This window comes from Marmota flaviventris, chromosome X (genome assembly GCF_047511675.1).
Source record: "Marmota flaviventris isolate mMarFla1 chromosome X, mMarFla1.hap1, whole genome shotgun sequence".
NCBI lineage: Eukaryota > Metazoa > Chordata > Mammalia > Rodentia > Sciuridae > Marmota > Marmota flaviventris.
Window position 1 is genome coordinate 51,836,210 of NC_092518.1, and position 24,015 is coordinate 51,860,224.

General features: G+C 33.6%; 1 protein-coding gene across 7 annotated transcripts in view; it reads left to right on the forward strand.

Moving 5' to 3' along the window:
• Atrx (ATRX chromatin remodeler) overlaps positions 1–24,015 on the forward strand; it is a 224,947-nt gene that overhangs the window by 190,599 nt on the left and 10,333 nt on the right. For all 7 annotated transcript variants that reach the window (XM_071606698.1, XM_027922953.2, XM_071606695.1 and 4 more), the window contains 2 exons: positions 42–219; positions 1,820–2,014. In XM_071606698.1, the coding sequence (XP_071462799.1) occupies positions 42–219; positions 1,820–2,014 (373 nt within the window). The remainder of the gene's footprint in view (positions 1–41; positions 220–1,819; positions 2,015–24,015) is intronic.

Sequence of the window (24,015 nt, forward strand, 5' to 3'; positions counted from 1 at the left end):
TATTTATTACTAAAGCATGTATCCTATATTTTCATTTTCAGAGGGCGGTTGTTTATCATTTCCACCAAAGCAGGATCCCTTGGAATTAATCTGGTAGCTGCTAATCGAGTAATTATATTTGATGCTTCTTGGAATCCATCTTATGACATCCAGAGTATATTCAGAGTTTATCGCTTTGGACAAACTAAGCCTGTTTATGTGTATAGGTTCTTAGCTCAGGTAGGTTTATAACTCATATTCTTTTTTCCCTACTGAAAATTTGGATGAATCTAATATTTTAGAGATACAGGATGTACATGTAACTACTATTGAGAAGCAAACATAGTTGAATATGTCATTCCTATAAATAAAGCAGCAGAAGTCAAATTTGGCCCCTCCCAGTTTTCTGTTCTGCAGTTCATTAATTTCTATAGTGTTAGCTTTCTTGATATTTTTTGATGTTGTTTTGCAGTACTGGGAATTGCACCCCAGTACAGGGCCTCACACATGCTAAACATTCTACCATTGAGCTACATCCCAAGCCTTTGAGATTATTTTGTATGAGTAAACAGATTTAGTATTTTCTTGCTAGTTCAGGATAGTTTAATATTTATAGTTCATTTACTTTGCACATGTAAAAAAGCCAATGAGTAAATCTAATTTGCTTATAGAAGAGTAGGTAGTTGTTTTTCAGTGGCTACTAGTTTTCTCTTAATTTGAGAAATGTGGGTAAATAAAAAGCCAATTTATTTTACCAACAGAATCATTACAAAGAGTATTTAATACTATGTAGGTGAAACTATTAGGGTGATTTAAGTATAAAACCAAGTATTAAAAAACAATACTCAAAGTTAAGAAAAACAAAATCAAATAAATAGATGCATTTTGCCAGGTGTAGTGGTGCACACCTGTAATTCCAGCTAATCAGAAATCGAAGGCAAAAGGATTGCAAATTCGGGGCTAGCCTGGGCAACTTAGTTGGACCTCTCTGAAATTTAAAAAAAAAAAAAAGAAGGGCTGGGGATGCAGCTCAGTGGTAGTGTATCCCTGTATTCAATCTCTAGTGCCAAAAAAGTAAAAATTAAAAATAAGTGGTTGCATTCAGAGGTAATAATAGGTTTATAGTAACAGCTTGTCCTTCTAACTGGTACATCTGCTTTGAGAGCAGGTGTTATCATTTTCTGCCTGTCTCCAAATCTGGTCTTGTCAATTAAAGACTTTCTGGTAGATCCCTGCTTATTTTATCTTCTTTAGTATGTGATAAGATTAATATCCTCATTATAAACACTTTCCTGTTATTTTGTGTAGAGATTCTTTATATTGTAGCTTATAATGCTACATATATTTAATGGAAATGGCATTTTTGTTTTCTGTCCTGATATTATACAAAGTAATTCTTGATACAAAGTTGATTTATGTTGATTGTTGATAGCTCATTATATTCCATGGAAAAGGAATTAAACTGTTCTTTTGCATTCTAACTTTAGTATTCACCTAAATCCTAATTTCATTTATCCTTTTTATTTCTATTTATTCCTGGTAGCTACCTGCTGTCACTTTCACCAAGCAAAGAAATATAAAGCAACACATGAATGCATTTTGTTCAGATAATATGGAATTATTACCAGGAATGTGATTCTCTTAATTTGTCATGGCAATCTGTGGTGAACAGATGAAATTTTTGATAAATTAAACCACATTTCTAATAAATTTTCCTTTATGACAAATGGTTATCTGAAGTTTTACCATCTCATATTAACTAGTAACCATATTTCTCCTGATGAAGTTTCATGTTTATAGAATTTTATTTATTGGTATATTGTTCCTTCTTTTTACAAAGGGAACCATGGAAGATAAGATATATGATCGGCAAGTAACTAAGCAGTCATTATCTTTTCGAGTCGTTGATCAACAACAGGTTGAGCGCCATTTTACTATGAATGAGCTTACTGAACTTTATACTTTTGAGCCAGACTTATTAGATGACCCTAATTCAGAAAAGAAGAAGAAGAGGGATACTCCCATGCTGCCAAAGGTAAACATATTTAAGTTATTGGCTTAAAAATAGTTAACATGGACCAAGGAAGTTTTACTGTTACTCTGAAAGTTAGTCATCTGATTAAGACTATATTTCCATTTTCAGTGTGAAAATTGTATTTAATAAACTTGTTCAGATAATTACAAGTGAGAGGATGCTTGATCAGTTTTCCATATAACACTGAAAAGAAACATATTTTGAAATATGTATTTTATGCTAAGTAAACATTTCTGCCCTCACCCCAGAAAAACATCTGAGACCTAAAAGAAATAGTATGATTCTCTTTTAATAAATCTCCAGTAGAGAGCATTCATAATTTAAATAAGTCTATATTATACTTGATTATTCTGTCTTGTTTAGCATTCTTTTCTATCATAGAGCAAGTAAGAATCAGCAAATACCCAACAAGTATTTCAAAAGGTATTCATTGCAGATATCTTGGTATCTACCTAGTCTCCTATTTTCACTAAGTACAGAAATATACAAAGCAACACATGAATACATTTTGTTCAGAGAAAAATGAAATGATAATTTTCTGAATTTGTCACAGCAAACTCTACTGAACAGATGAAATCTTTAAGAATTAAGCAACATTGTTGATGGATTTTTCTTTATGACAAATTATCAGGGAAATGCAAATCTAAACTATAACAGAGATACCACTTCACACCTATTAGGATAACTTATTGTCAAAAATACAAAGACACTAGGTGCTTGTGAGGAGATGGAGAATATGGTATACTGTTGGTGGGAATGTGAATTATACAGCTACTATTGAAAACAGTATGGAAGTTCTTTAAAAAACTAAAAATGGAGCTACCATATGATCCAGCAATCTCACTTCTAGGTCTATAACCAAAGGAATTGAAATCAGGATCTTGAAGAGATGTCTCTGAAATCCTGTGTTCATTGAAATATTATTCACAATAGCTAAGACATGAAAATAACCTAATTTCCATCGACAGATGAATGGGTAAAGAATATGTGAAATATACATACAATGGAATATTATTCAGCCTTAAAAAGGCAAGAAATCCTTCTGATTGCAATAACATGGATAACTCTGGAGGGCATTAAGCTAAGTGAAAAAAGGACACAGAACATAAACTATATGATACCACTTAAATGCAAAATCTAAAATTCATAGAAGCAGAGAGGAAAATAGTAGTTGCTGAGGACTAAGAGGAAGGGAAAAATGGAAGACATTTGTCAAAGAACACCAAGTTTTAGTTAGGCAAGATAAACTAGTTCTAGGCATAGTGTCTGCAGTTAATAGTACTACATTGTATACTTAAAACTTTGTCGAGAAGGTAGATTTTATGTTAAGTGTTTTTATTAAAAAAAAGTGGGTCAGACATGGTGGTGCAGGCCTGTAATCCCAGTAGTTTGGAAGTCTGAGGTAGGAGGGTCACAAGTTCAAAGATAGCCTCAGCAACAGCGAGGTACTAAGCAACTCAGTAAGACTCTTTCTCTAAATAAAATATAAAATAGGGGTGGGTATGTAGCTCAATGTTAAGAGTGGGATGAAATATTTAGAAGTGTTGGTTATGTTCATGACATCAGTTATAACAATAGTTTCATCATATCTCTAAATTCATTAAGTCCATTAATCCATTAAATTCCAAGTTTTCAATTCTGTGAGTATTTCAATAAAATTGACACTGGTAGATTTAATAAGTTGGAAGTCAGTTGGACATGGTGGTGCACACCTAAAAATCCCAGCAAATTGGGAGACTGAGACAGGAATATTGCAAATTTGAGGCCAGCCTCAACAACTTTAGGGAGACCCATCTGAAAATAAAAAACAAAAGGTCTGGGGATATAACTCAGTGGAAAGCACCCCTGGGTTTAATTTCCAGAACCAAACAAAAGTCAGAAATCATAATTTATCGATTATATATTATTAATTAATATTAGTATAAATTTTATGTAATTATGTTATTATGTATTTACATTTTTATAGGTATTCCACATTTGGAATAATGTGACAAAATGGGTTGAGTTTTTATAGCTTTTATATGTCAAAAATTATGAAGTTGTAGAACTTAATTGAAAATAATTTTTACTTAAAATCTCTATAGTACTTAAACGTTTTTTAAGTATTTCACGGTTACCTTAGTTGATCATTGAAATAACTTTTCTGATTGGGCAGTAATTTGTTGAATTAACATTATAATTCAGATTTCCTTAATATATACATTAACGTTGTTTCTTACACTGTTACACTGTTAGAGGCAAATAATTGTTTATTCAGCTATTTAAAAAAGAATCAGCATATAAAATAGTACTATTTATTCAGTGCTTTCCACTGTGATAAAGTAAGACTTCCTGCACTTGGAAAAGACTCTAAGAGACAATCTAGTAAAGCCCTCTTGTTTTATAAATGGGAAAAGTTTGAATTAGAGACATTGACTTACCACAGCTTTCAGCTAGTGAATGGCAGAGCCAAGACTAATATCTACATCTATATTCTGGTACATTTTCAGATAAGAAATTGTTATTTAATAGTAATATAGCAAGTATAAACACTTCTAGGTAAAACAGCAGTTGTGTGTTTATTTTATAAAATTTGATATGATGGTAGATGTCATTTTGACCCTTTTGAACATAGAAGAAAAATCTACATGTTTTCTCATTTAAATAAAGATGTTACTCATTTAAACTGATTTTCATTATCTAAAAGCCATTTTGCAGGGAGTGGTGGATTTCCAGTTGTTTTGGTTTCAAATTCAAGTATTTAATGTTCTATGCCACAGTTAAAAGAATTGGAAAAGTAGCTACCTGGGTATCCACTCCATTCATCAAAGTTTAGTCACTTGTAAAAATAACATTCTCAAAAGTAGGGGTCAAGGGTATAGCTCAGTGTTGGAGAGCTTGCCTAGCATGGGCAAAGGTCCTGTGTTTGATCCCCAGCACTGCAAATAAAATGAAATTGCATACTAATTCAGAGTGGCTAGGGAAGCCTAACTATCCTAGCCCTACGTTAGAAACTCAGAAGTATATTAGCTCTTAATATGGTTGGACACATTTAATTAAAGCAAATAGGAATAGAAATAAATGTTTTTCAAATGCTAATATATAGCATTTTAAAATATTTTAATTTTATATATGTGAGCAAATATTTTTCTAATCAATGAACTTAAAGTTCACTGATAAAACATTTAGGAAATGGGCTGGGGTTATGGCTCAGCGATAGACCACTCGCCTCACACATTCAAGTCCCTGTGTTCGATCCTCAGCACCACATATAAATAAATAAAGTTATTGTGTCCAACTACAACTCCAAAAAATAAATATTAAAAAAAAACATTTAGGAAAGCATTTCATTTGTTTTTCCTTTTGCTGGGGATCAATTAGGGTCTCCAGCATGCTATATAACTAGTCTACCACTGAGCTACATCTCCAACCCAAGAGATTGTCATAGTGACAACTGCTGTGAAGTCCCTTGGACTTAGTTAGGTCCACTCAAGGTTTAATTTGACCATTTTTTCTATTAGTTTAAATATGCTTTAATAAAAAGTATCATTTCAATATTCATGTTACGAAATATTAAATTGATAATTTGACTTTCTTAATTATATCACAGAATGTTAAGATTCTTGAATAGACTGAGAAATTCCCTATGCAGAAACAGATTTGTTTTCATACCTTTAAAAGTACACAAACACAAATGCAATCATATAATGCATACTCTTCTACAGCTTACTTTTTTCACCTTCGTGTATTTTGAACATATTTCTGTATTGGCACATATATTGTCATTTTAAAATTACTGCATAGTATATCTACTTTATTTTTATATTAACTTTTGTATCCACAACAATTTTCATGATTTTAAATGGCAAGAAGTATTCTTTTCAGGATTTGTACCTATTTTTATCATTTAAAAAATAGTGAAGTTTCCCTCTTTGAGAAGTACATACATATATATTTGTAAAATTAACATACTTCCTAAAATTATACTTAAATTTAAATCTAACTTTCACAAGAAATAGCTCATGATTAGTAATTTTCCAATAGGAAGCAAACATTCGAATTTTCAAAAGGGAAGATTGCTTTAAGTTTATTCACTACATGGTGGATTTCTGGTTATAGGAAATATGTTTAATTGGATAAGCATTTATTATTTGCTGACTTTGAAAGGCCCTATAAGGATATAGTAAGAAGAATAAGACATTGTCTGTGCTTTAAAGAAGAGTTTAAAAATTCCCTAGGAAGTACAATTTAATTATTATAGGCTATCTGGAAAGAAACCATCTGTTATTTGTAATTGGAACTCTGAATCTTTAAAGGTATCCTTCTCTTACTGTATATTGCTTTTAGTGCTTTGCCAAAGAGCAAAAATGAAAAGAAATGTCAAATGCCTTTTGTATTTGGTAGTTGTAGATGGACACCATGCCTTTATTTTATTCGTTTACTTTTCTGTGGTGCTGAGGATCGAACCCAGGACCTCATGCATGCTAGGCAAGTGCTCTGCCACTGAGCTACAGCCCCAGCCTAAATGCCATTGTTTTAAATAGCTGGCCCATAATTTTCTCATTCCTTTTCCCAGTTTCTAAAGTCCCTCCTTGGCTTACCACCTTGTTTTTCTAGTTTGGACCCCATCTTTTTAATTAAAAAATTCAATATGTAAGAGTACAAAGAATATTGTAAGCATTCATGAAATTATTATTGTCTTAGTCTGTTTGAGCTGCTATTACAAAAAATGCCATAAACTAGCTAACTGTAAACGAAATATTTGTTTCTCATAGCTCTTGAGACTGAGTAGTCCATGAACAAGGCACCAGTAGATTCAGTGTCTGGTGATCAAATGCCATATTAACACAAAGTGCTTCAACTGTCCCATCATTCTTTAAAAAAGAAAAATTAGGGGCTGGAGTTGTATGTAGCTCAGTGGTTGAGTGATTGCCTCACATGCATGAGGCACTGGGCTTGATCTTCAGCACTACATAAAAAATAAAGAAAGAAAGAAAGATGTTGTGTACGTGTACAACTAAAAATTTTTAAAAAAAGGAAAACTATATTTAACTTACTAATTTCTTCTGATATATCATACTTTGGGCTAAACAGCTTGTTCAGATTATCTTCCTCAATCCAGTAGCAACTGAAAACCAGGTAATATTGTTTTCATTATCAATATGAGAAAATTGAGGCTGGAGAGTTATGTAAGTTACCCAAGTTTATACACTTAATTTGTGTTGAAGCTGGCCTTCTAATCACATCTGCTGAATTCAGAAAAGCATGTAGTCTGGGGCTGGGGAAGTAGCACAGTGGCAGAACACTTGCCTAGCATTTGTGAAGCCAAGGGTCTCATCCCGATTTGGGGGCACATGTACTCTTTAATCTTATATTTACTGCCTCTCAAACAAAGATTAGAACATTATTTCCAGTGGCTGGGGATATACCTTAGTGGTAGAGCACTTGATTAGCATGCTAGAGGCCCTGAGTTAGATCTCCAGCTCTAGGGGGGGAAGAATTATTTCCAAGTGTGAGAAACAAGGCAAAAAAGTTTTAAGAAAAACTATACCATGCTACCTTTCTAAGAACTATCACAGTAACTAAAAAACTGTCAGGGATCTATAAGGCTTAGGGTATATGTGAGATTTACCTGAAGGAGACGATAGTCCAATTGGGGAAAGAAAGTAACATTCTTAAAAACAAAAGAATTGGGGCTGGGGTTGTGGCTCAGTGGTAAAGCTCTTGCCTAGCACATATGAGGCATTGGGTTCGATCCTCAGCACCACATAAAAATAAATGAATAAAGACATTGTGTTCATCTACAACTTAAAAAATTAAAAAAAAAGAATGAAGGGCTGATGTGACTAGCAGTATGTTTGCTATAATAGATAGGAAAGAAGAATGTAGCTTTTGGATACATTTAAAAAAATTTTTAGTTGTAGATGGACATAATACATTTACTTATTTTTTTATGTGGTGCTTCACATGTGCTAGGCAAAGCGCTGTATGACTGAGCTACAACCCCAGCCCTCGGGTACAATTTTGATGATATAAATCAGAGAAGTTGGCCCATAAAATATGATTATCATTTAATTGGATTAAGTAAAGAATGAGATATAGACAACCAGTTAGAAAGTTTGTTCAGAAGGATAGAAGGCCTTAGGCTTAAGGGCTGATGAAGAAATGGATCTAAAGAAGAGTTCACATTGGATTGGTAGTGTGAGGCCAACTGTGAGACCCATGAAAGGCAAGTGGAGGCATTTGAATTTAAAATAGTATTCATTAGAAGTTCTTGAATGAGGCTGTTGTATGATGAATGTGGGGTTTTGCATCATTAGACTGGCAGTAGATTTTTTTTACTTGTTCTTTTTAGTGATACATGGCAGTAGAATGTATTTTGACATACCATACATACATAGAGTATAACTTCCCATTTTTGAGTTTATACATGATGTGGAAATGCACTGGTCATGTATTCACATGTGAACATAGGAAGGTTATGTCCAATTCATTCTACTGTCTTTGTCATTCCCTTCCCCCCCTCCCTTCCTGCCAGTCTTCCCTGATTAATCCGGTGACCACCTCCCTTCCCACTGTGAGTCAGCATTGGTATATCAGAACATTCAGCCTTCATTTTGGGGGAGGATTGGGTTATTTCACTTAGCATGAGAGTCTCTTGTTTCATCCATTTCCTGGCAAATGCCATAATTTCGTTTTTCTTTTTGGCTAAGTAATATTCATATGTGTGTGTGTGTGTGTGTGTGTGTGTGTGTGTATGTGTGTGTGTGTACACCACATATATCCATTCATCTGTTGAAGGGTACCTAGGTTGGTTCCATAAGCTTAGTTATTGTGAATTGAGCTGCTATAAACATTGATGTGGCCATGTCACTATAGGGTATGCTGATTTTAAATCCTTTGGGTATAAACTGAGAAGTGAGATAACCGGGTCAAATCACCATTTGACCATTACAAGTTCCATTACAAGTTTTCTGAGGAAGCTCCATATTGCTTTTCAGAGTCGTCGCACCACTTTATAGTCCCACCAGCAATGTATGAGTGTGCCTATTCTCCACATCCTCACCAATATTTATTGTTGCTTATATTCTTGATACCTGCTGTTCTGACTAGAGTGAGATGAAATCTCAGTGTAGTTTTAATTTTTCATTTCTCTAATTGCTAAAGATGTTGAGCATGTTTTCATATATTTATTGACCATTTATATTTCTTCTTCTGTGAAGTGTCTGTTCAGTTTCTTTGCCCATTTACCAATTGAGTTATTTTTTTTTTTTTTTTTTTTGGTGTTAAGTTTTTTGAGTTCTTTATATATCCTGGAGATTAATGCTCTATCTGAGGTGTAGGTGGCAAAGATTTTCTCCCATTCTGTCAGCTCTCTTTTCATGTTCTTGATGGTTTCCTTTGCTGTGAAGAAGTTTTTAGATTGATGCCATCATTCCATTTATTAATTATTGATTTTACTTCTTGTGCTTCAGGAGTCTTGTTGAGGAGGTTGGTTCCTAAACTGACATGATGGAGGGTTGAGCCTACTTTTTCTTCAGACATTTCACAAAAATAAATGATAATCTCAATAACTGGTGATAGAATGTAGCTCTCAAAGGTGTAGAGAGTGAATTTTAACCTAAATAAGGAAGCTTATTTATTCATTAATACACTAAAAATGTTTTAGGGTGCCTATGATATGCCTTGATTGTTATTAGGGTTACATTTATAAATAAAACTAGGATATTGCTCTCAGGAACCCTCTGATAAGCTTACCTTAAGCAAATATATGTAATAAAAATTATGTGTCCTATAACAGGAATTTGTACAGGCACCAAAAGGGGAATATTCATTTCTTTCTTAAAGAATTTGATGATGGGTACTTGATATTAAGAGGACTTGAACAGATGTTGAAAATGGAAGTGGGGGGCTGGGGTATGGCTCAGAAGTAGAGCACTTGCCTAGCATTTGTGAGGCACTGGGTTCAATCCTCGGCACCACATTTAAATAAATAAAAAATAAAGGTCCATCAACAACTAAAAAATATTTTTAAAAAAGAAAATGGAAGTGAGTACATGTTTGTATGGCTAAGAAGAGCAGGAAAAAAATCACTCATAAAACAGCATGACACTTTTGAGGAGCATCAAGTGATTAAAAATATATAAGAATATCAGAAAATAGCGATAGTGTAGGGGTAGTCATGGGAGGAGATGAGAGAAAAGACTAAAAAGTAGGTGGGAATCATATCATGGAGAATTTGGAGCCAGGTTTGGTAGCACACAACTGTAATCCCAGCTCCTAGTAAAGCTGAACCTGGAATTAGAGTTCAACCCTGTCTGAACAACACAGCATGAACCTGTCTTTTTTTTTTTTTTTAAGGAGTTTTGTACATTGTATTATAATAGGCTGTAGGATCTCTTTAGGAATTTCAAGCAAAAGACATCAGATTTATATTTTAAAAATATTATTTTTTGTACCATTGTGGAAGATGGAGTGGAGAAGAGGAAAAAATGAATGTTAAAATAATGATACTAAGATCGTTCACGTAGGAGAGATAATGGCAGTCCTAAATAAGGAGCTAGTGCTTGGAACAGAGAAACTTGGTGTAGGTATTCAAGAAATGTTAATTTTCTTCCTAGGTTAATATTTAGAATTTCATTCACCTTTGCCAGTACTTTAATAAAATTTGAAAATTGGTCCTCTGTAATGGGTACAAGCATGTGTTTTGATATTTATCACAAAGGATTTCTTGGTATTTGTCCCTGCTTTTATTGCAAATTTGGTTCCTACTCTTATAGTGCACTTGAGAGCCCCTTCATTTTTACTTTAATTTTTAAGATGAAGGACTGATTCAAAATGGAACATTTTTATTCCCCTCTCCCATTACTGTTACCTAAGTGGTGATTAAATTGTGTGCACTTAATTTGAACTTACTTGATATGTGATTTTTTTTATATCTTTCTGCTTTATTACTTCCTTTTTAAAATATTTATTTTATTGTAGTTGGACACAATACCTTTGTTTTATTTATTTATTTTTATGTGGTGTGGATGATCGAACACATCTTAGGCGAGCGCTCTACCACCGAGCCACAATCCATTCTTTGTTATATTATCTCTGTTCCTGTATTTCTATTCTCTTTTTAATATCTTTATTTTATTTATTTATTTTTATGTGGTGCTGAGGATTGAACCCAGTGCCTCACATGTGCGAGGCAAGCACTCTGCCTCTGTATTTCTGTTCTTGTTTAGTTTCTTTTACTCTTCCACATTCTAATTAGATTTAATATCAGAGACTTATTAGTCACTTGACTTTTTCAAACATTTTTTTTTTTATCTTTGCAACTCTTCACAGTCCAGAACTGTATTTTTTTGTTCCTCCTCTATTATCCATAGTGAATAATACAATGTGGGGTACTTTGGCCTTTTTTGAATTTCTTTATAGTGATGTTTAACTGGACTTTTATCATTATTTAATAATCTATACATCATTGAAAGGTGATGTTAGAATTAGACTTATTTTGCAAGCAGTGACATTGAAGTGAAGAATGGTTAGTCTGTCACAGTGGTTTTATGAAAGAAGAGAGCTGAAATTTAAATTGCATCTTCTCATTCTTTCCTACATCTGCCTTTGAAGTAAGCTTCATTCACTACCCTACTCTATTACTTATGTTTCCTTAAATCCCCTCATTGGATTCTTAATTGTTGTTGCTAATGATGATTTTTTTCCCATTTTGAAGTAGAACAGTTTTATAGTCCTATGATTCTTTTTTTTTCCCCCAATAAATTGACTTCAGGGTCTCCTAAATCATGTTTACCAAGTGTCTATTGCATCTCTTAAGTTTTTCAAGTTTATGTTCCTGGGCCTTTTTGAAACTTCAGCAAGTTTGCAAATTTGTTTAACACAAGTTTCTAGCAATAATTATTGACATTCTTGTTTGTTTTAAAATATTAAAGTAATATGTAGCTTCTTAACATTTATAGAAATTTTGCTTGGGAAACTTACCTTTTCTGATAATAAAATTATAAATTATATAGATATCAGAGATAAAAATTTTAGTCAAGGTCATGTTTTATAATATGCTTAAGTGGGTGTTTTGTTCATCTTAAGTACAGTGTACACAGCCTAAGCTCTATATCCTTTATTAAGAAAACAAAAGCCAGCAAAACTGGCATAGAAAATTTTTTCACTTCTCTTTTCTAGCAGTGCACTACTTATGTCTTTTTAAATGTGAACTGCTTATTGGTAATTATAGGGAGAACAAAATGTGATTTAAACTAAAGTACTCTAAGTGAGGCTTTATGTTTGTTTTCTCCACCCTGATTTTGTGTACAATTTTCTCCCCTTGTCTTTAGTCCTGTATTCAAACTTTAATACCTCAAAACACAGTTTACTGAACAGAGATGTTATTGTGTAGTTTTATTAGCCAATGGGTGGTAACATAAGATTTTACCTTAGTCATTCTTAACACTAGTGTGAAATATACTCCATTTAAATAATTTGATGTGAAGTATGAAATAGCTAATCATCCAATTTCAGGAACTCTTTTTGGATTAGTATGCATTTACTTTCAAGAATACAGGTTCAAAAGGACCCATTGATTATAGGGCAAGTGTTAGTAACCTATGACATATGAACCACATGGTGGCACATGGACCCAGTTTTTGTTAACATTTACCTCTGAGAAGTCATACTTGTAATTAAAATATGAGGTTTGATGTCATTGCTACTTCTTGCCTCTTTTATCACAAGTTTAATGTTGGTTGTTTATTAACATAAATTCTAGTAATATTCCCATAATTTGTATTTACTAGATTAAAATTATTAGTCATCTGAATAATTGATGACCAGGAAATACAATAAACTTAAGAGAAATGGTTTTAAATCTTCCATTATTTTTTAGATTATTGAAGTCTCCTATTTAGTGTTTGCTGGCGGGATGTGATGCCAAATAATAAGAACTGTTGTATTAAGCCTCCCCCCCCTCCCCTGTAACCTGCCAAACACCTTTTAGGGTGTAATCTTAGGCAAGCCACATAAACTTACTTTCTTTTTTTAATATTTTATTTTTAGTTGTAGTTGGACTTTATTTTCATGTGGTGCTGAGAATCAAACCCAGGACCTTGCACGTGCTAGACAAGTGCTCTACCGCTGAGCCACAACTCCAGCCCCACCACATCAACTTTCTAAGCTTCACTTTCCTCAAGAATATAATAGTAACTACCTCACAGAGGCAATACTACCTAGTACATAGTAATTTTTCAAATGTTTATTGTTTTCTGTTTCCATAATTATTATTAATATTTCTTTTATAGTAGGTTCATTTCTTTGAAAACAGTATGGAATTGAGTTTTTTTATTATTATTATTATTATTATTATTAACTTCACAGGTGTTATAGGAGGTCCTGATCCTTTAGAGACATTTAGTTGCTGGAGGAAATAATCTTAGCTAGACTTTAGAAGAGACAGGTATTTGAGGCTTGGACTCTCCTAGAAATCAATTATAGTTGGTTTGGAATATGATAATATTTAAATATTGGTAATCATTTCCAATGAAGTTAGCATGCTGTTACCTAAGAATGAATACCCTTCCCAACATTCAAGGTGTTTTTAGGCAACTTTAGACAAGTTATCTACCTTATAACAAGCTAATATCTCTATAGTGATTTTTAAAAGTGGAGGAGTACTTCTAGTATCCCTCCACACACCACACAATAAATATTTAATAGGTTGGCCATGCTTCATTTATAGTGATATTTTGTAAGGAGCCAGTCACCAAGTCTTTTAGGAAAATCATTTGGGTTACAGAATCCATGGTACCCATGATGCCCCTAAATGGCAGCCTCCCAAACCTTGGCCATCTGTTTTATAAATAATTGCCAGCAGAACCATCAGAATATATAAGATAGCCTTGCTGGCATTGTTGAGAATGATACACAAGATTCTATTGGCTCAGTTTCCTCATGGAAAGTTTAAGACACCAGAAGTATTTGCTACTCAAGATCATGGAAATCCTGACATTTAAAATACCAGCTTTGTATTTAGTAAAGGCTCACTGATTAAGTGAATTTACTGGTAGATCCTTTTCTACTGTATAGTCAAATTAAGATATTTGTCTATTCCCTTTAGACTCTAAACTGTCTATATGAGGGCAGGGAATATACCAGTTGGTCTTTATTACAGTGTTCCCAGCATGTGACATAATATGCATTATAGCACATAAGTGAGTATCCAGTGGACATTATTACATGAATAATGAGTTTTTGCTCTAAAATCGCAAGCAGATTGTTATAAAGTGATGGTTGATAGGCCTTTAAAATAATGGTTTTTCTCCTTTGTAGTCCTTGGACTAAACTGTATCAGAATCACTAGGAGGCTTGATAAAGTGCAAAATGCCAATTTTCTTTCTTTTTTTATATATGGTAATTGAACTCAGGAGCACTTTACCACTGAGCTACATCCCCAGCCTTTTTTATATATATTTTGAAACTGGGTCTTGCCAAGTTTCTGAGGCTGACCTCAAACCTAACATCCTCCCAAGTCTTTGGGATTATAGGTGTGCATGCATCACCACCATGGGCAGATTTGTAGCTTCATCTAAGAACTTCTGGATGTGGACCCAGAGGGAATCTGTATTTTTTAAAAATGTTTTTTAGTTGTAGTTGGACACAATAACTTTATTTTATTTATTTATGTTTTATGTGGTGCTGAGGATTGAACCTAGTTCTTCACACATGCTAGGCAAGCACTCTACCACTGAGCCACAAGCCCAGCCCCCAAGAATCTATATTTTTAAAAATGTCAATACTGGTGTATACAGGGTGTTATAACAACATCATTTCTCTTTACAATTGCTATTAGCTCTAACTTTGAATTAAAAATAATAAGAAATGGGGCTGGGAATGTGGTTCTGTGGCAGAGAGCTTGCCTAGAATGCTTGAGGCCTTGTATTCAACTCCTATCACTACATCATGATGATGATGATGACGATGATAATGTAACTAACATTTATGGAGCATTTTTTCTATGCCAGGCACTGTGCTAATGGGTTTTCTAGCATTATTTAATTTAATCCTTACTAGCCACCTTACAAAGCAGATACAATTTATTTCTATTTTTATAGATGATGAGATTATAGCATAGAGAAGTCATACAGCTAATAAGTGGTGGCACCTGTATTGCATTTGAACTCAGTGCCATGACCCTACACAGTAACCACTACATTATGCTGTACTGACATTAATTATTGTTGAGAGCCACCCCGGCAGGTCAGAATGACGCCTGGCATTTGCCAGAGGGAATGTTTGAAAGGTGACACCAGTGAACCATTGAGATGATGATTTGAGTTAAGCTATATATAATTGCTGTGATGCTGGATTGATTGTATTGTATATTTGACCTTTACTGTGGGGCAATGGGGCGGCTCTTGCTGCCTCGGGCGCCTGCTGCTTTGGAGTTCTGGGGCTACTTTGGAGTTCTCACGGGGATTCCTGGAGGGTTCTCGTTGGTTGGGGAAGGTCCCGAGGAGGGATTTTCCGGTTGGTGTGGTGTGAGCCTGGAGGAGCCGCGTGGGTGGTGTTAGAGAGAGGTTCCCGGGGAGCGTGTGTGGAATGTGCTGGTGGAGTTCGGAAATAAAGTTTGTTCCTGCTTGAGTGGCTCGTGATTTGTGCCCAGCCAGACTGCAGCAAATTATATGATTAAACTTGTGAAATAAGTAAACTGAAGCACTCTTCTGTGGTTTCATTGTATCCTTAATCAGTACTATAGGTTTTGTTCAATGTTATCAAGGTATATAATGTTGGAAAGTAAGTTTCATCCTTTAGTCACTATAAAATACTGGGGTAGCAAAGTTAATCCTAGTCCTCTTTAATTACTTTTCATGCTGAATTTATTAATCTTCAACCCTAAGTCATTATACCTTATTGGTTAAGAACAGGTCTCTAGGACAAAACCACCTGGCTTTGATTCTTGACCCTAGTCAAGATATTTGACTTTTCTGAGCCTCAGTTTCTTCATTTATAATTCTGAGAAAATTATGTCCACTGTTTCTTCAAAATGTCACCCTCTCCACTTTTATTTTCATCTTTAAGACCTTTAATTATCTAAATGCCTGCTCTTTTTCATTATTTTAAAAAATTTGTTGTTGTTATTGTTGGATCTTTTTTTTTTTTAATATGCTGGGCTGAGAATCAAACCAGTGCCTCACATATGACAAGCAAGTGCTCTACCACTGAGTCACAACCTCCGCCCATTTTGGTTATTTTTGTGGTGCTTGGGTTCAAACCCAAATCCAGGGCCTCATGCATACTACATGCACGCTCTGTCACTGAGCTACTGGGCTACAGTTCAGCCTTCTTTTTCCTTTACTTCCATGTCTTTTTTTTTTTTTTTTTTTTTTGGTACCAGAGATTGAACCCAGGGCCTCTTAACCATTGAGTCACATCCCCAGCCCTTTTTTATTTAGAGGCAAGGTCTTGATAAGTTGTTTAGGGCCTTTGCTAAGTTGCTAAAACTGGCTTTGAACTTGCAATGCCCTGCTTCAGCCTCCTGAGCTGCTGGGATGACAAGTGTGTGCCTCTGTGCCTGGCTAGACTTCCTATCTTTTAACTTTTCATTTTTACTCTTGTTTCTTTTTTTTTCTTATTTTTCTACTGTCTTCTAGAAAAGCACCTTAGTCTGATTTTCTGGTTCTCTAAAGTTATTCTTCAGTTGCACCCTTCCTGCTGTTTGTACTATCCATTCAGTTATCTCAACTGTTAATTTTTTATCCCTAATAGTCATTTGATTTTTTAAATAATTTTTTGTGTAAATTTCATATTGGAAATATTTTCACCACTAGATTAATTGATTAATAAATGATTGCATGGCATATGATGCCAGTTGCCACTCCAAAGATATATGTGTCTGTAAGCTTCTGAAATTCATATTTCCTTTTATCTTCTTTAGTTTCTTTAAGGTTGGTTTTGGGAGACAGCACCAATAGCCCATGCTGGTTCACCATCTTGGTCATCTGATTTATAATATGGGGATAATAATAGTCGATGCTTCATAGAGATGTGAAAATTAAATTAGATATTCCCATGTGAAGGTCCTAGAATAGTATTGGCATATAGTCATGCATTCAGTTTAGCTGTAAAAAAAAAAAATCTAGAGAGGGCTGACTTGGATTAAGATCTCAATTTCACAGTACTTTTTTACTTCTATTTTGGGGGGTTGGGTGGGTATGGGGGTTAGAACCCAGGGCGCTTAACCACTGAGCCACATGTCAAGCCCTTTTTATTATTTTTTTTTTATTTTGAGACAGGGTCTTACTAAATTGTTTAAGGGCCTTGCTAAGTTGCTGAGGCTGGCTTTGAACTTGTGATCTTCCTGCTTCAACCTCCAAAGGCGAGTTGCTGGGATTACAGGCATGTACAATCATGCTTAGCACATCACTGTTCTTTTTTAAATATTTTTATTTTTTAGTTGTAGTTGGACACAATACCTTTATATTATTTATTTTTATGTGGTGCTGAGGATAGAACCCATGGTCTCGCACATGCTAGGTGAGCGCTCTACCACTGAGCCACAACCTCAGCCCCTCATCACTGTTTTGATATGATAAAATACAGAGCTAGGGGAAAAGGGCACTGACCATCTCTATTTTAGAGTTTCAGCTTTCTCAGGATTCTGCTACACAAATATTTTCTCCCTTATTACAAAGAAAATATGATAAATTGGTGAATTTTCAAACTGGAAATATAAAATTTTCATATACTAATCACCTAGATTTAGGAGTTATTAATATTTCACTACATTTGCCTTATCTATTTTTTTCTGAAATATCTTATATTACAAGCATTATAATATTTAGTTTGTAAATACTTCAGTATAATTTATAAAATATTAAGACATTTCTTACATAATCACAATACTATGAAATGAATAACCTAATTTCCTAACATTGTCCAATAATACATCTATATTCAGGTTGTCTCCAAAATATCTTACTTATTACTTTGTTCATACCAAGATCCACCCAAGATACACATACTACACTTGGTTGTTATGTATCTTCTAATTTGGTGCAGTTACCTCTTCTCCCTCCATTCTGTACTTATTTTATTATTTCCTGATAGTATGTTTGAACTTACTCTTCTAATTTTCATATATTCTATAAACTGGAAACTAGAAATTAATCTAAAGACTTGATTAGATTTATGATAGATATGTTTGGCAAGAATAGTTTGTAGATGTGTAAAAGACATTAAGATCTTTTGAAAACATTAAAACAAGGTAATGAGGATAAAGGATTCATATATATTGAGTGCTTCTACCATGTACTTTTGAATATATGATCTTAAGCTGGGGGTGTTGCTTAGTGGTAGAATTTGTGTTTAACATGCATGAAACCCTGGGTTCAATCCCCAGCACAAACAAGCAAATGTTATTTCATTAATCCTTGCAATAACTCTGTGGCAAGGGATCATCTAACTTTTTGTTGTGTTTTGTTTTTGTACTGAGGATTGAATTCAGGGCTCCTTTGCCATTGAGCTACATTCCCAGACATTTTTGATGTACTTATTTATTAATTTTTATTTTGAGGCAGGGTCTCGCTAATTTGTTAAGTTACTGAGGCTGACCTTGAACTTGCAATCCGCTTGCCTCAGACTCCTGAGTCATTGGGTTTGCAGGTGTGTGCTGTTGTGCCTGGCTGAACATTACCCAATTATTAAAGAGCAAAGTTAAAAAATACAGAAAGAAAAGGAAAAGAAACAGGCCCTTTATCTTTACATAAACATAAGAATTAACAAATCACTTCCTGTCTGTGTCAGTCTCTTATATAATGAGAGCAACACATTAACTTGGTTAAAGTTCTTTACAGTACTAACGTTTTTATCTTTATCTACATAAATTGCTCAGTATTATCAAGTTTTTACTTTAGATTAGGAGAGATGTCATTTAAACATGACTTACATTTAAAATATATACATACACATTATCAGGTCAAATAATAACTTGTTAATCCATCTATAGCTTTGACTTCCATAAGTCTAGGGTCTCCTTGAATGATTCCTACATCAGAAAATTTGTCCTGTCAAACATCTCTTGAATTTTTTATTAGAAAAACTTGATTAAAGTCTAAAACCCCTTACTGTGTGGAAACATGTTGCTGGTGGTTTGTTGTTTTTATTAAAGTCTGCTTTTGCACCTTTAGAAAAGATATTAGAAATAAGAAAAAGTGGTTAAAAAAATACTGGTAGAGTTCTCCCAGTAGCTTACCAAAAGAAGAAAGTATTTTGGAGAAGAGAGTTAAATTCTGTCAGATATTACTGATGGTGAGAAAAGATCATGCCTGAGAATTGACTATTCATTCATTCATTCATTCATTCATTCATTCATTTAGTTATTTGTGTTTACTGGGGATCAAACCCATGGCCTCATGCATGCTAATAGGCAGATGCTTTACCACCAAACTATGTCCTCAGCCTGACCATTAGATTTAACAACACAAAGATCATTGGTAGACCATGCACTGTGCTAAGCACTTCATATGTAACATTTAATTTCCATAATTATCCTGTGAAATAGATACTTACTAAGCCCACTTACAGATCAGGAAACTGAGGCTCACAGAGGTAACTTACTCAAGGACATAAAGCTAGGAAATAGAACTAGAATTTAAATCTACTTAAAACTAAATCTGCACTGTTCATCTAATACAACAGCCATGGGGCTTGAGATGTAGCTCAGTGGTAGAACACATGTCTAAAATAATGTAAAAGGCTCTGGTTCAATCCGCAGCACTGCCAAAATAATATCACCAATACAAGAGCCACTAACTACCTGTGGTTATTTACATTAAAACTAAAATTAAATTCAAAGTTCCTCAGTCACACTAGTCAAATTTCAAAAGCTTAGTAGCCACATAGGTTGTAACTTCTGTAGTACTCTAGAGCCTATGATCTTAACAATTGCACATAAACCCTCCCAGTTTACAAAGTTACCACCTTTTTATTTATTTATATGTATGTGCATATCTGTCTATATATTTCATTTAAATCATTTCATTAAACTTTTCATCTGAAATTAAGACTGACAGTTTTTTTTTAAATCAGATAAATTGATTCCAGCAGCATTATATTGGTATTTATATTCCAAGCAGTGTAGTCATAAAATTTTGTATTATAGGAGTTCAGAAGGATGTAACTAACATGTTGGGATAATCAGTAATCCTTTATTAATACAGGAACTTTAGTGCCGCAATAACTGTATATTAATAGCGTAAGTGGTATTACTCTGTTGGTTATGTTGGCTAAGTAAAATTGAAGTCTTTTAACACTTTAAAGGAGGAGCAGCAGAAAATAGAAACTATTCATAACCCACTTGAATCAAATGTATGAAATATGATATGTCAAGAGCTTTGTAATGTTTTGAACAACCAATAATAAAAAAAAGAAAATAGAAACTGTGATTCTTTTAAGAGAATTAAGTATTTAAATACCTCCTCACTTTTGTCTCTTCAGTTACTAGTGTTTGTATGGCCAAGTTTTTTACATCAGATTTATTATTTTGGACTCTGCCCAAAACAAACAAAAAAACCCTATGATATAACTTGAAATAGCTGCTTTAATTCCTATTTTGTATGTATTCTATTTTCTTGTTAAAATATACTATAGTTGAGTTAGAGGATCTAACATTGTGAAGTAAAGATTATTAATACAGATTGTATATGATAAGAATTGATTTTCCATTCAGGTTCTGCTTGAAAAGTTACAACCTCCAGAAAATCTCTGCGGTCATATAAAATCCAGAATGACAGTTCTCCACCTCACAGTAGCATGTGTAATAATTGTAATGGGTGATCAATTTTTAAAGGTTAAATACTAAATATAGCATCTGGCTCTTTAAATGTTAAATTAAGAAAAAAATATTCTTATCAAATGAGGCTTTACCCTCCACCAAAGTCAGTTTGGCAGGCCTGCGTTTTCTTTCGTTCAAAGTGACAAGTTCTGTAGTTGTCACTATCTTATTCATACCAGCAATTTGGGAATCAGGGTATATTTATAAATGCTGTCTGGCAAAGGTTGTGTGCTCTTGACCCAAAAATCTGATACGAGGTGTTATGTGAACTTCATTCAGTAAGCTCTCTAGTTACTTATCAAATGCCCAACTTTTTTTTTTTTTCCTCCAGCATAGTTTGGGAAAAAATGGTCCTCAAATTTGAAAGTAGATGCTTTTTGAACCAGAATATTAAATTTCTTTACTAAAAATGTAGACTTATTTAAGTTAATAAAAGGAATTTTCATAACCTCTTGAGTGGGTAGTTATGTATTCTAGTGACATTTTATTTCCAGATATTGTAAAACTCAAACTCAAAGTGATGGCAAGCAAAATATTTTTGAAACGTGACAACCCCCCCCATCCTACCCTCAGGCAAAGTCTTTATTATTTTTAACAATTGTATTTTCAAGGTTGAATTTCAGAATTAATTAGATGGGAATTTTTCTCAGTTTGCCAAATACTTTAAACTTCTAAATAAATTAACTTAAAACTTTTAATTTATCATTAATTTTGCTTTCTTATTAATTGAACTAGTCATTTTTAAAGCTTAAACTAATTTAGGTTGTTAGCTAAAATATAGACCATGCTTTTTTCAGCTTGTTGGCTTTTTCACTTATTTAAGGAAAAATAAAGTTTAGACAAAGAAATGTAAAGGTACACATTTGGATGTAATTTAAACCTCATTTTGATGACTGTTGGCTTAGTGATTATAGATTCTGTTCCAGTATTGTTTTCAATAATAGTGTTACTATAGCAACTAATATAAATGCTGCTCTTTAAAGGGGGAAAAGCAAAACCTCTGCACTGATTTGTGTTGTATATTAGGATGAAATTTTTCTTTATTAACTTTTATAGCTTGCTCTGGAGTTTGCAGAATTGTTTTCCCTTGAAGAAATAACCTGAGGATCCTGTTACAAATACTTTTTTGCCCTCTGTTTTTTTTTTTTTAATTTTTTTTTATTGGTTGTTCAAAACATTATAAAGCTCTTGACATATCATATTTCATACATTAGATTCAAGTTGGTTATGAACTCCCAATTTTACCCCAAATACAGATTGCAGAATCACATCGGTTACACATCCACATTTTTACATAATGCCATATCAGTGACTGTTGTATTCTGCTACCTTTCCTATCCTCTACCATCCCCCCTCCCTCCCCTCCCATCTTCTCTCTCTACCCCATCCACTGTAATTCATATCTCTCCTTGTTTATTTTCCCATTCCCCTCACAACCTCTTATATGTAATTTTGTATAACAATGAGGGTCTCCCTCCATTACCATGCAATTTCCCTTTTCTCTCCCTTTCCATCCCACCTCATGTATCTGTTTAATGTTAATCTTTTCTTCCTGCTCTTCCTCCCTGCTCTGTTCTTAGTTGCTCTCATTATATCAAAGAAGACATTTGGTATTTGTTTTTTAGGGATTGGCTAGCTTCACTAAGCATAATCTGCTCTAGTGCCATCCATTTCCCTGCAAATTCTATGATTTTGTCATTTTTTAGTGCTGCGTAATACTCCATGGTGTATAAATGCCACATTTTTTTTATCCATTCATCTATTGAAGGGCATCTGGGTTGGTTCCACAGTCTAGCAATTGTGAATTGTGCTGCTATGAACATCGATGTAGCAGTTGCCCTCTTAATCTCATCATTTGTTTTTTTTATTCATCGAGTGCTGCAATTAATTTAAAAGGGGAAGATGCAGAAAATTGTGTCTTACACAGCACCCTGGAAGAAAGATTTCTGTTTTTCTGCTTTTGAAATGTATAAACAATTTCTGTTTTTAAAAATAACTGACTTGTACTGTATTAAAATGAAGATGATGGCGAGCATACCTGTCTAAGTCCTTGAGTATTATTGATTACTATATAGGCAAGTGACTAAAATACACCAAAATTTATCTAATTTCATTGCAGATTTGATAATAATTAAAATAGGAAACAGTCTTATTGTCTTAAATAACTCTTAAGGGAATAAATAAATAGATAAAGTTTATATATATAATGTAAGTATTGTTCAGCCTTTAAAAGAAGGTAGCTAGGCACAGTGGGGCATGCCTACTAATTCTAACTACCACTTTAACATAATCCCATTTTTGTGCAAAGCTATGTGTGGAGTAATAGATAATTAATATAACTGGTGGTTATATCTAGGTTTTGTAATTAGATATTAGTATTGTTTTCATTAATTTTTTAAAAAATTTATTTGAAAAGAGTGATTATGGTAGCCAATAGAAACAATGTGAAGGTTTTTTTTGGTTTGATGGAAAGAAGGAGGTAATATTTTAGCAAATAATCCAAAATTTTGTAGTGGTAGAAAACAAGTCACATGAACTTTTGTTTTGACTTCCTGGCATTTCAATCAACAGTTGGGCAAAAGGAATGTTATTTTATGGGCAGAGCTGAACCTCCAGCATAATCTGACCTTAATTAGGCAATCATGTTTGATTTGACTTGATAGTCTGGAATTGGTGGGAAGACATTAAAATCAGGGATTCCCCAAATTAATAACTCCTAAAGATGAAAATTATAAAATAGTGCATGTCAGATTTATAGTAAAAGAATGAACTTGCTTTTCACAGGTTTGTTTCTGAGAATTGTTAGTCGATGTTTTTATATTTTCTTTTATTAAATTAATATATGCTTGTTCTTAAAAAAAAACTTCCAAAAGCATAAAATTGTTAAATGTGATAGAGAAATAAACCTACTAGAATCCTTCAGGTGATTATCTTTTTATTTAAAAGAGTAGATCTGGGAAATGGAGGAACCATACCTCAAGAAAACAAACATTCCTCATAGTATGTTAGAATAAGCACTTAACCAGTAATTAGGTTAGGATTCTGTAAATTTAGTTTCTATTCCCAGCTAGTCCTTAGCTGTGTGATTGAAAGATGTAATATTCTTCTCTGGTCCTTAATTTCTATTGATTCTAAGATAATTTGGGCTTTGAGACTATAAGATGCTAAAGACTGACATGATAAAGCTTCCTGATAT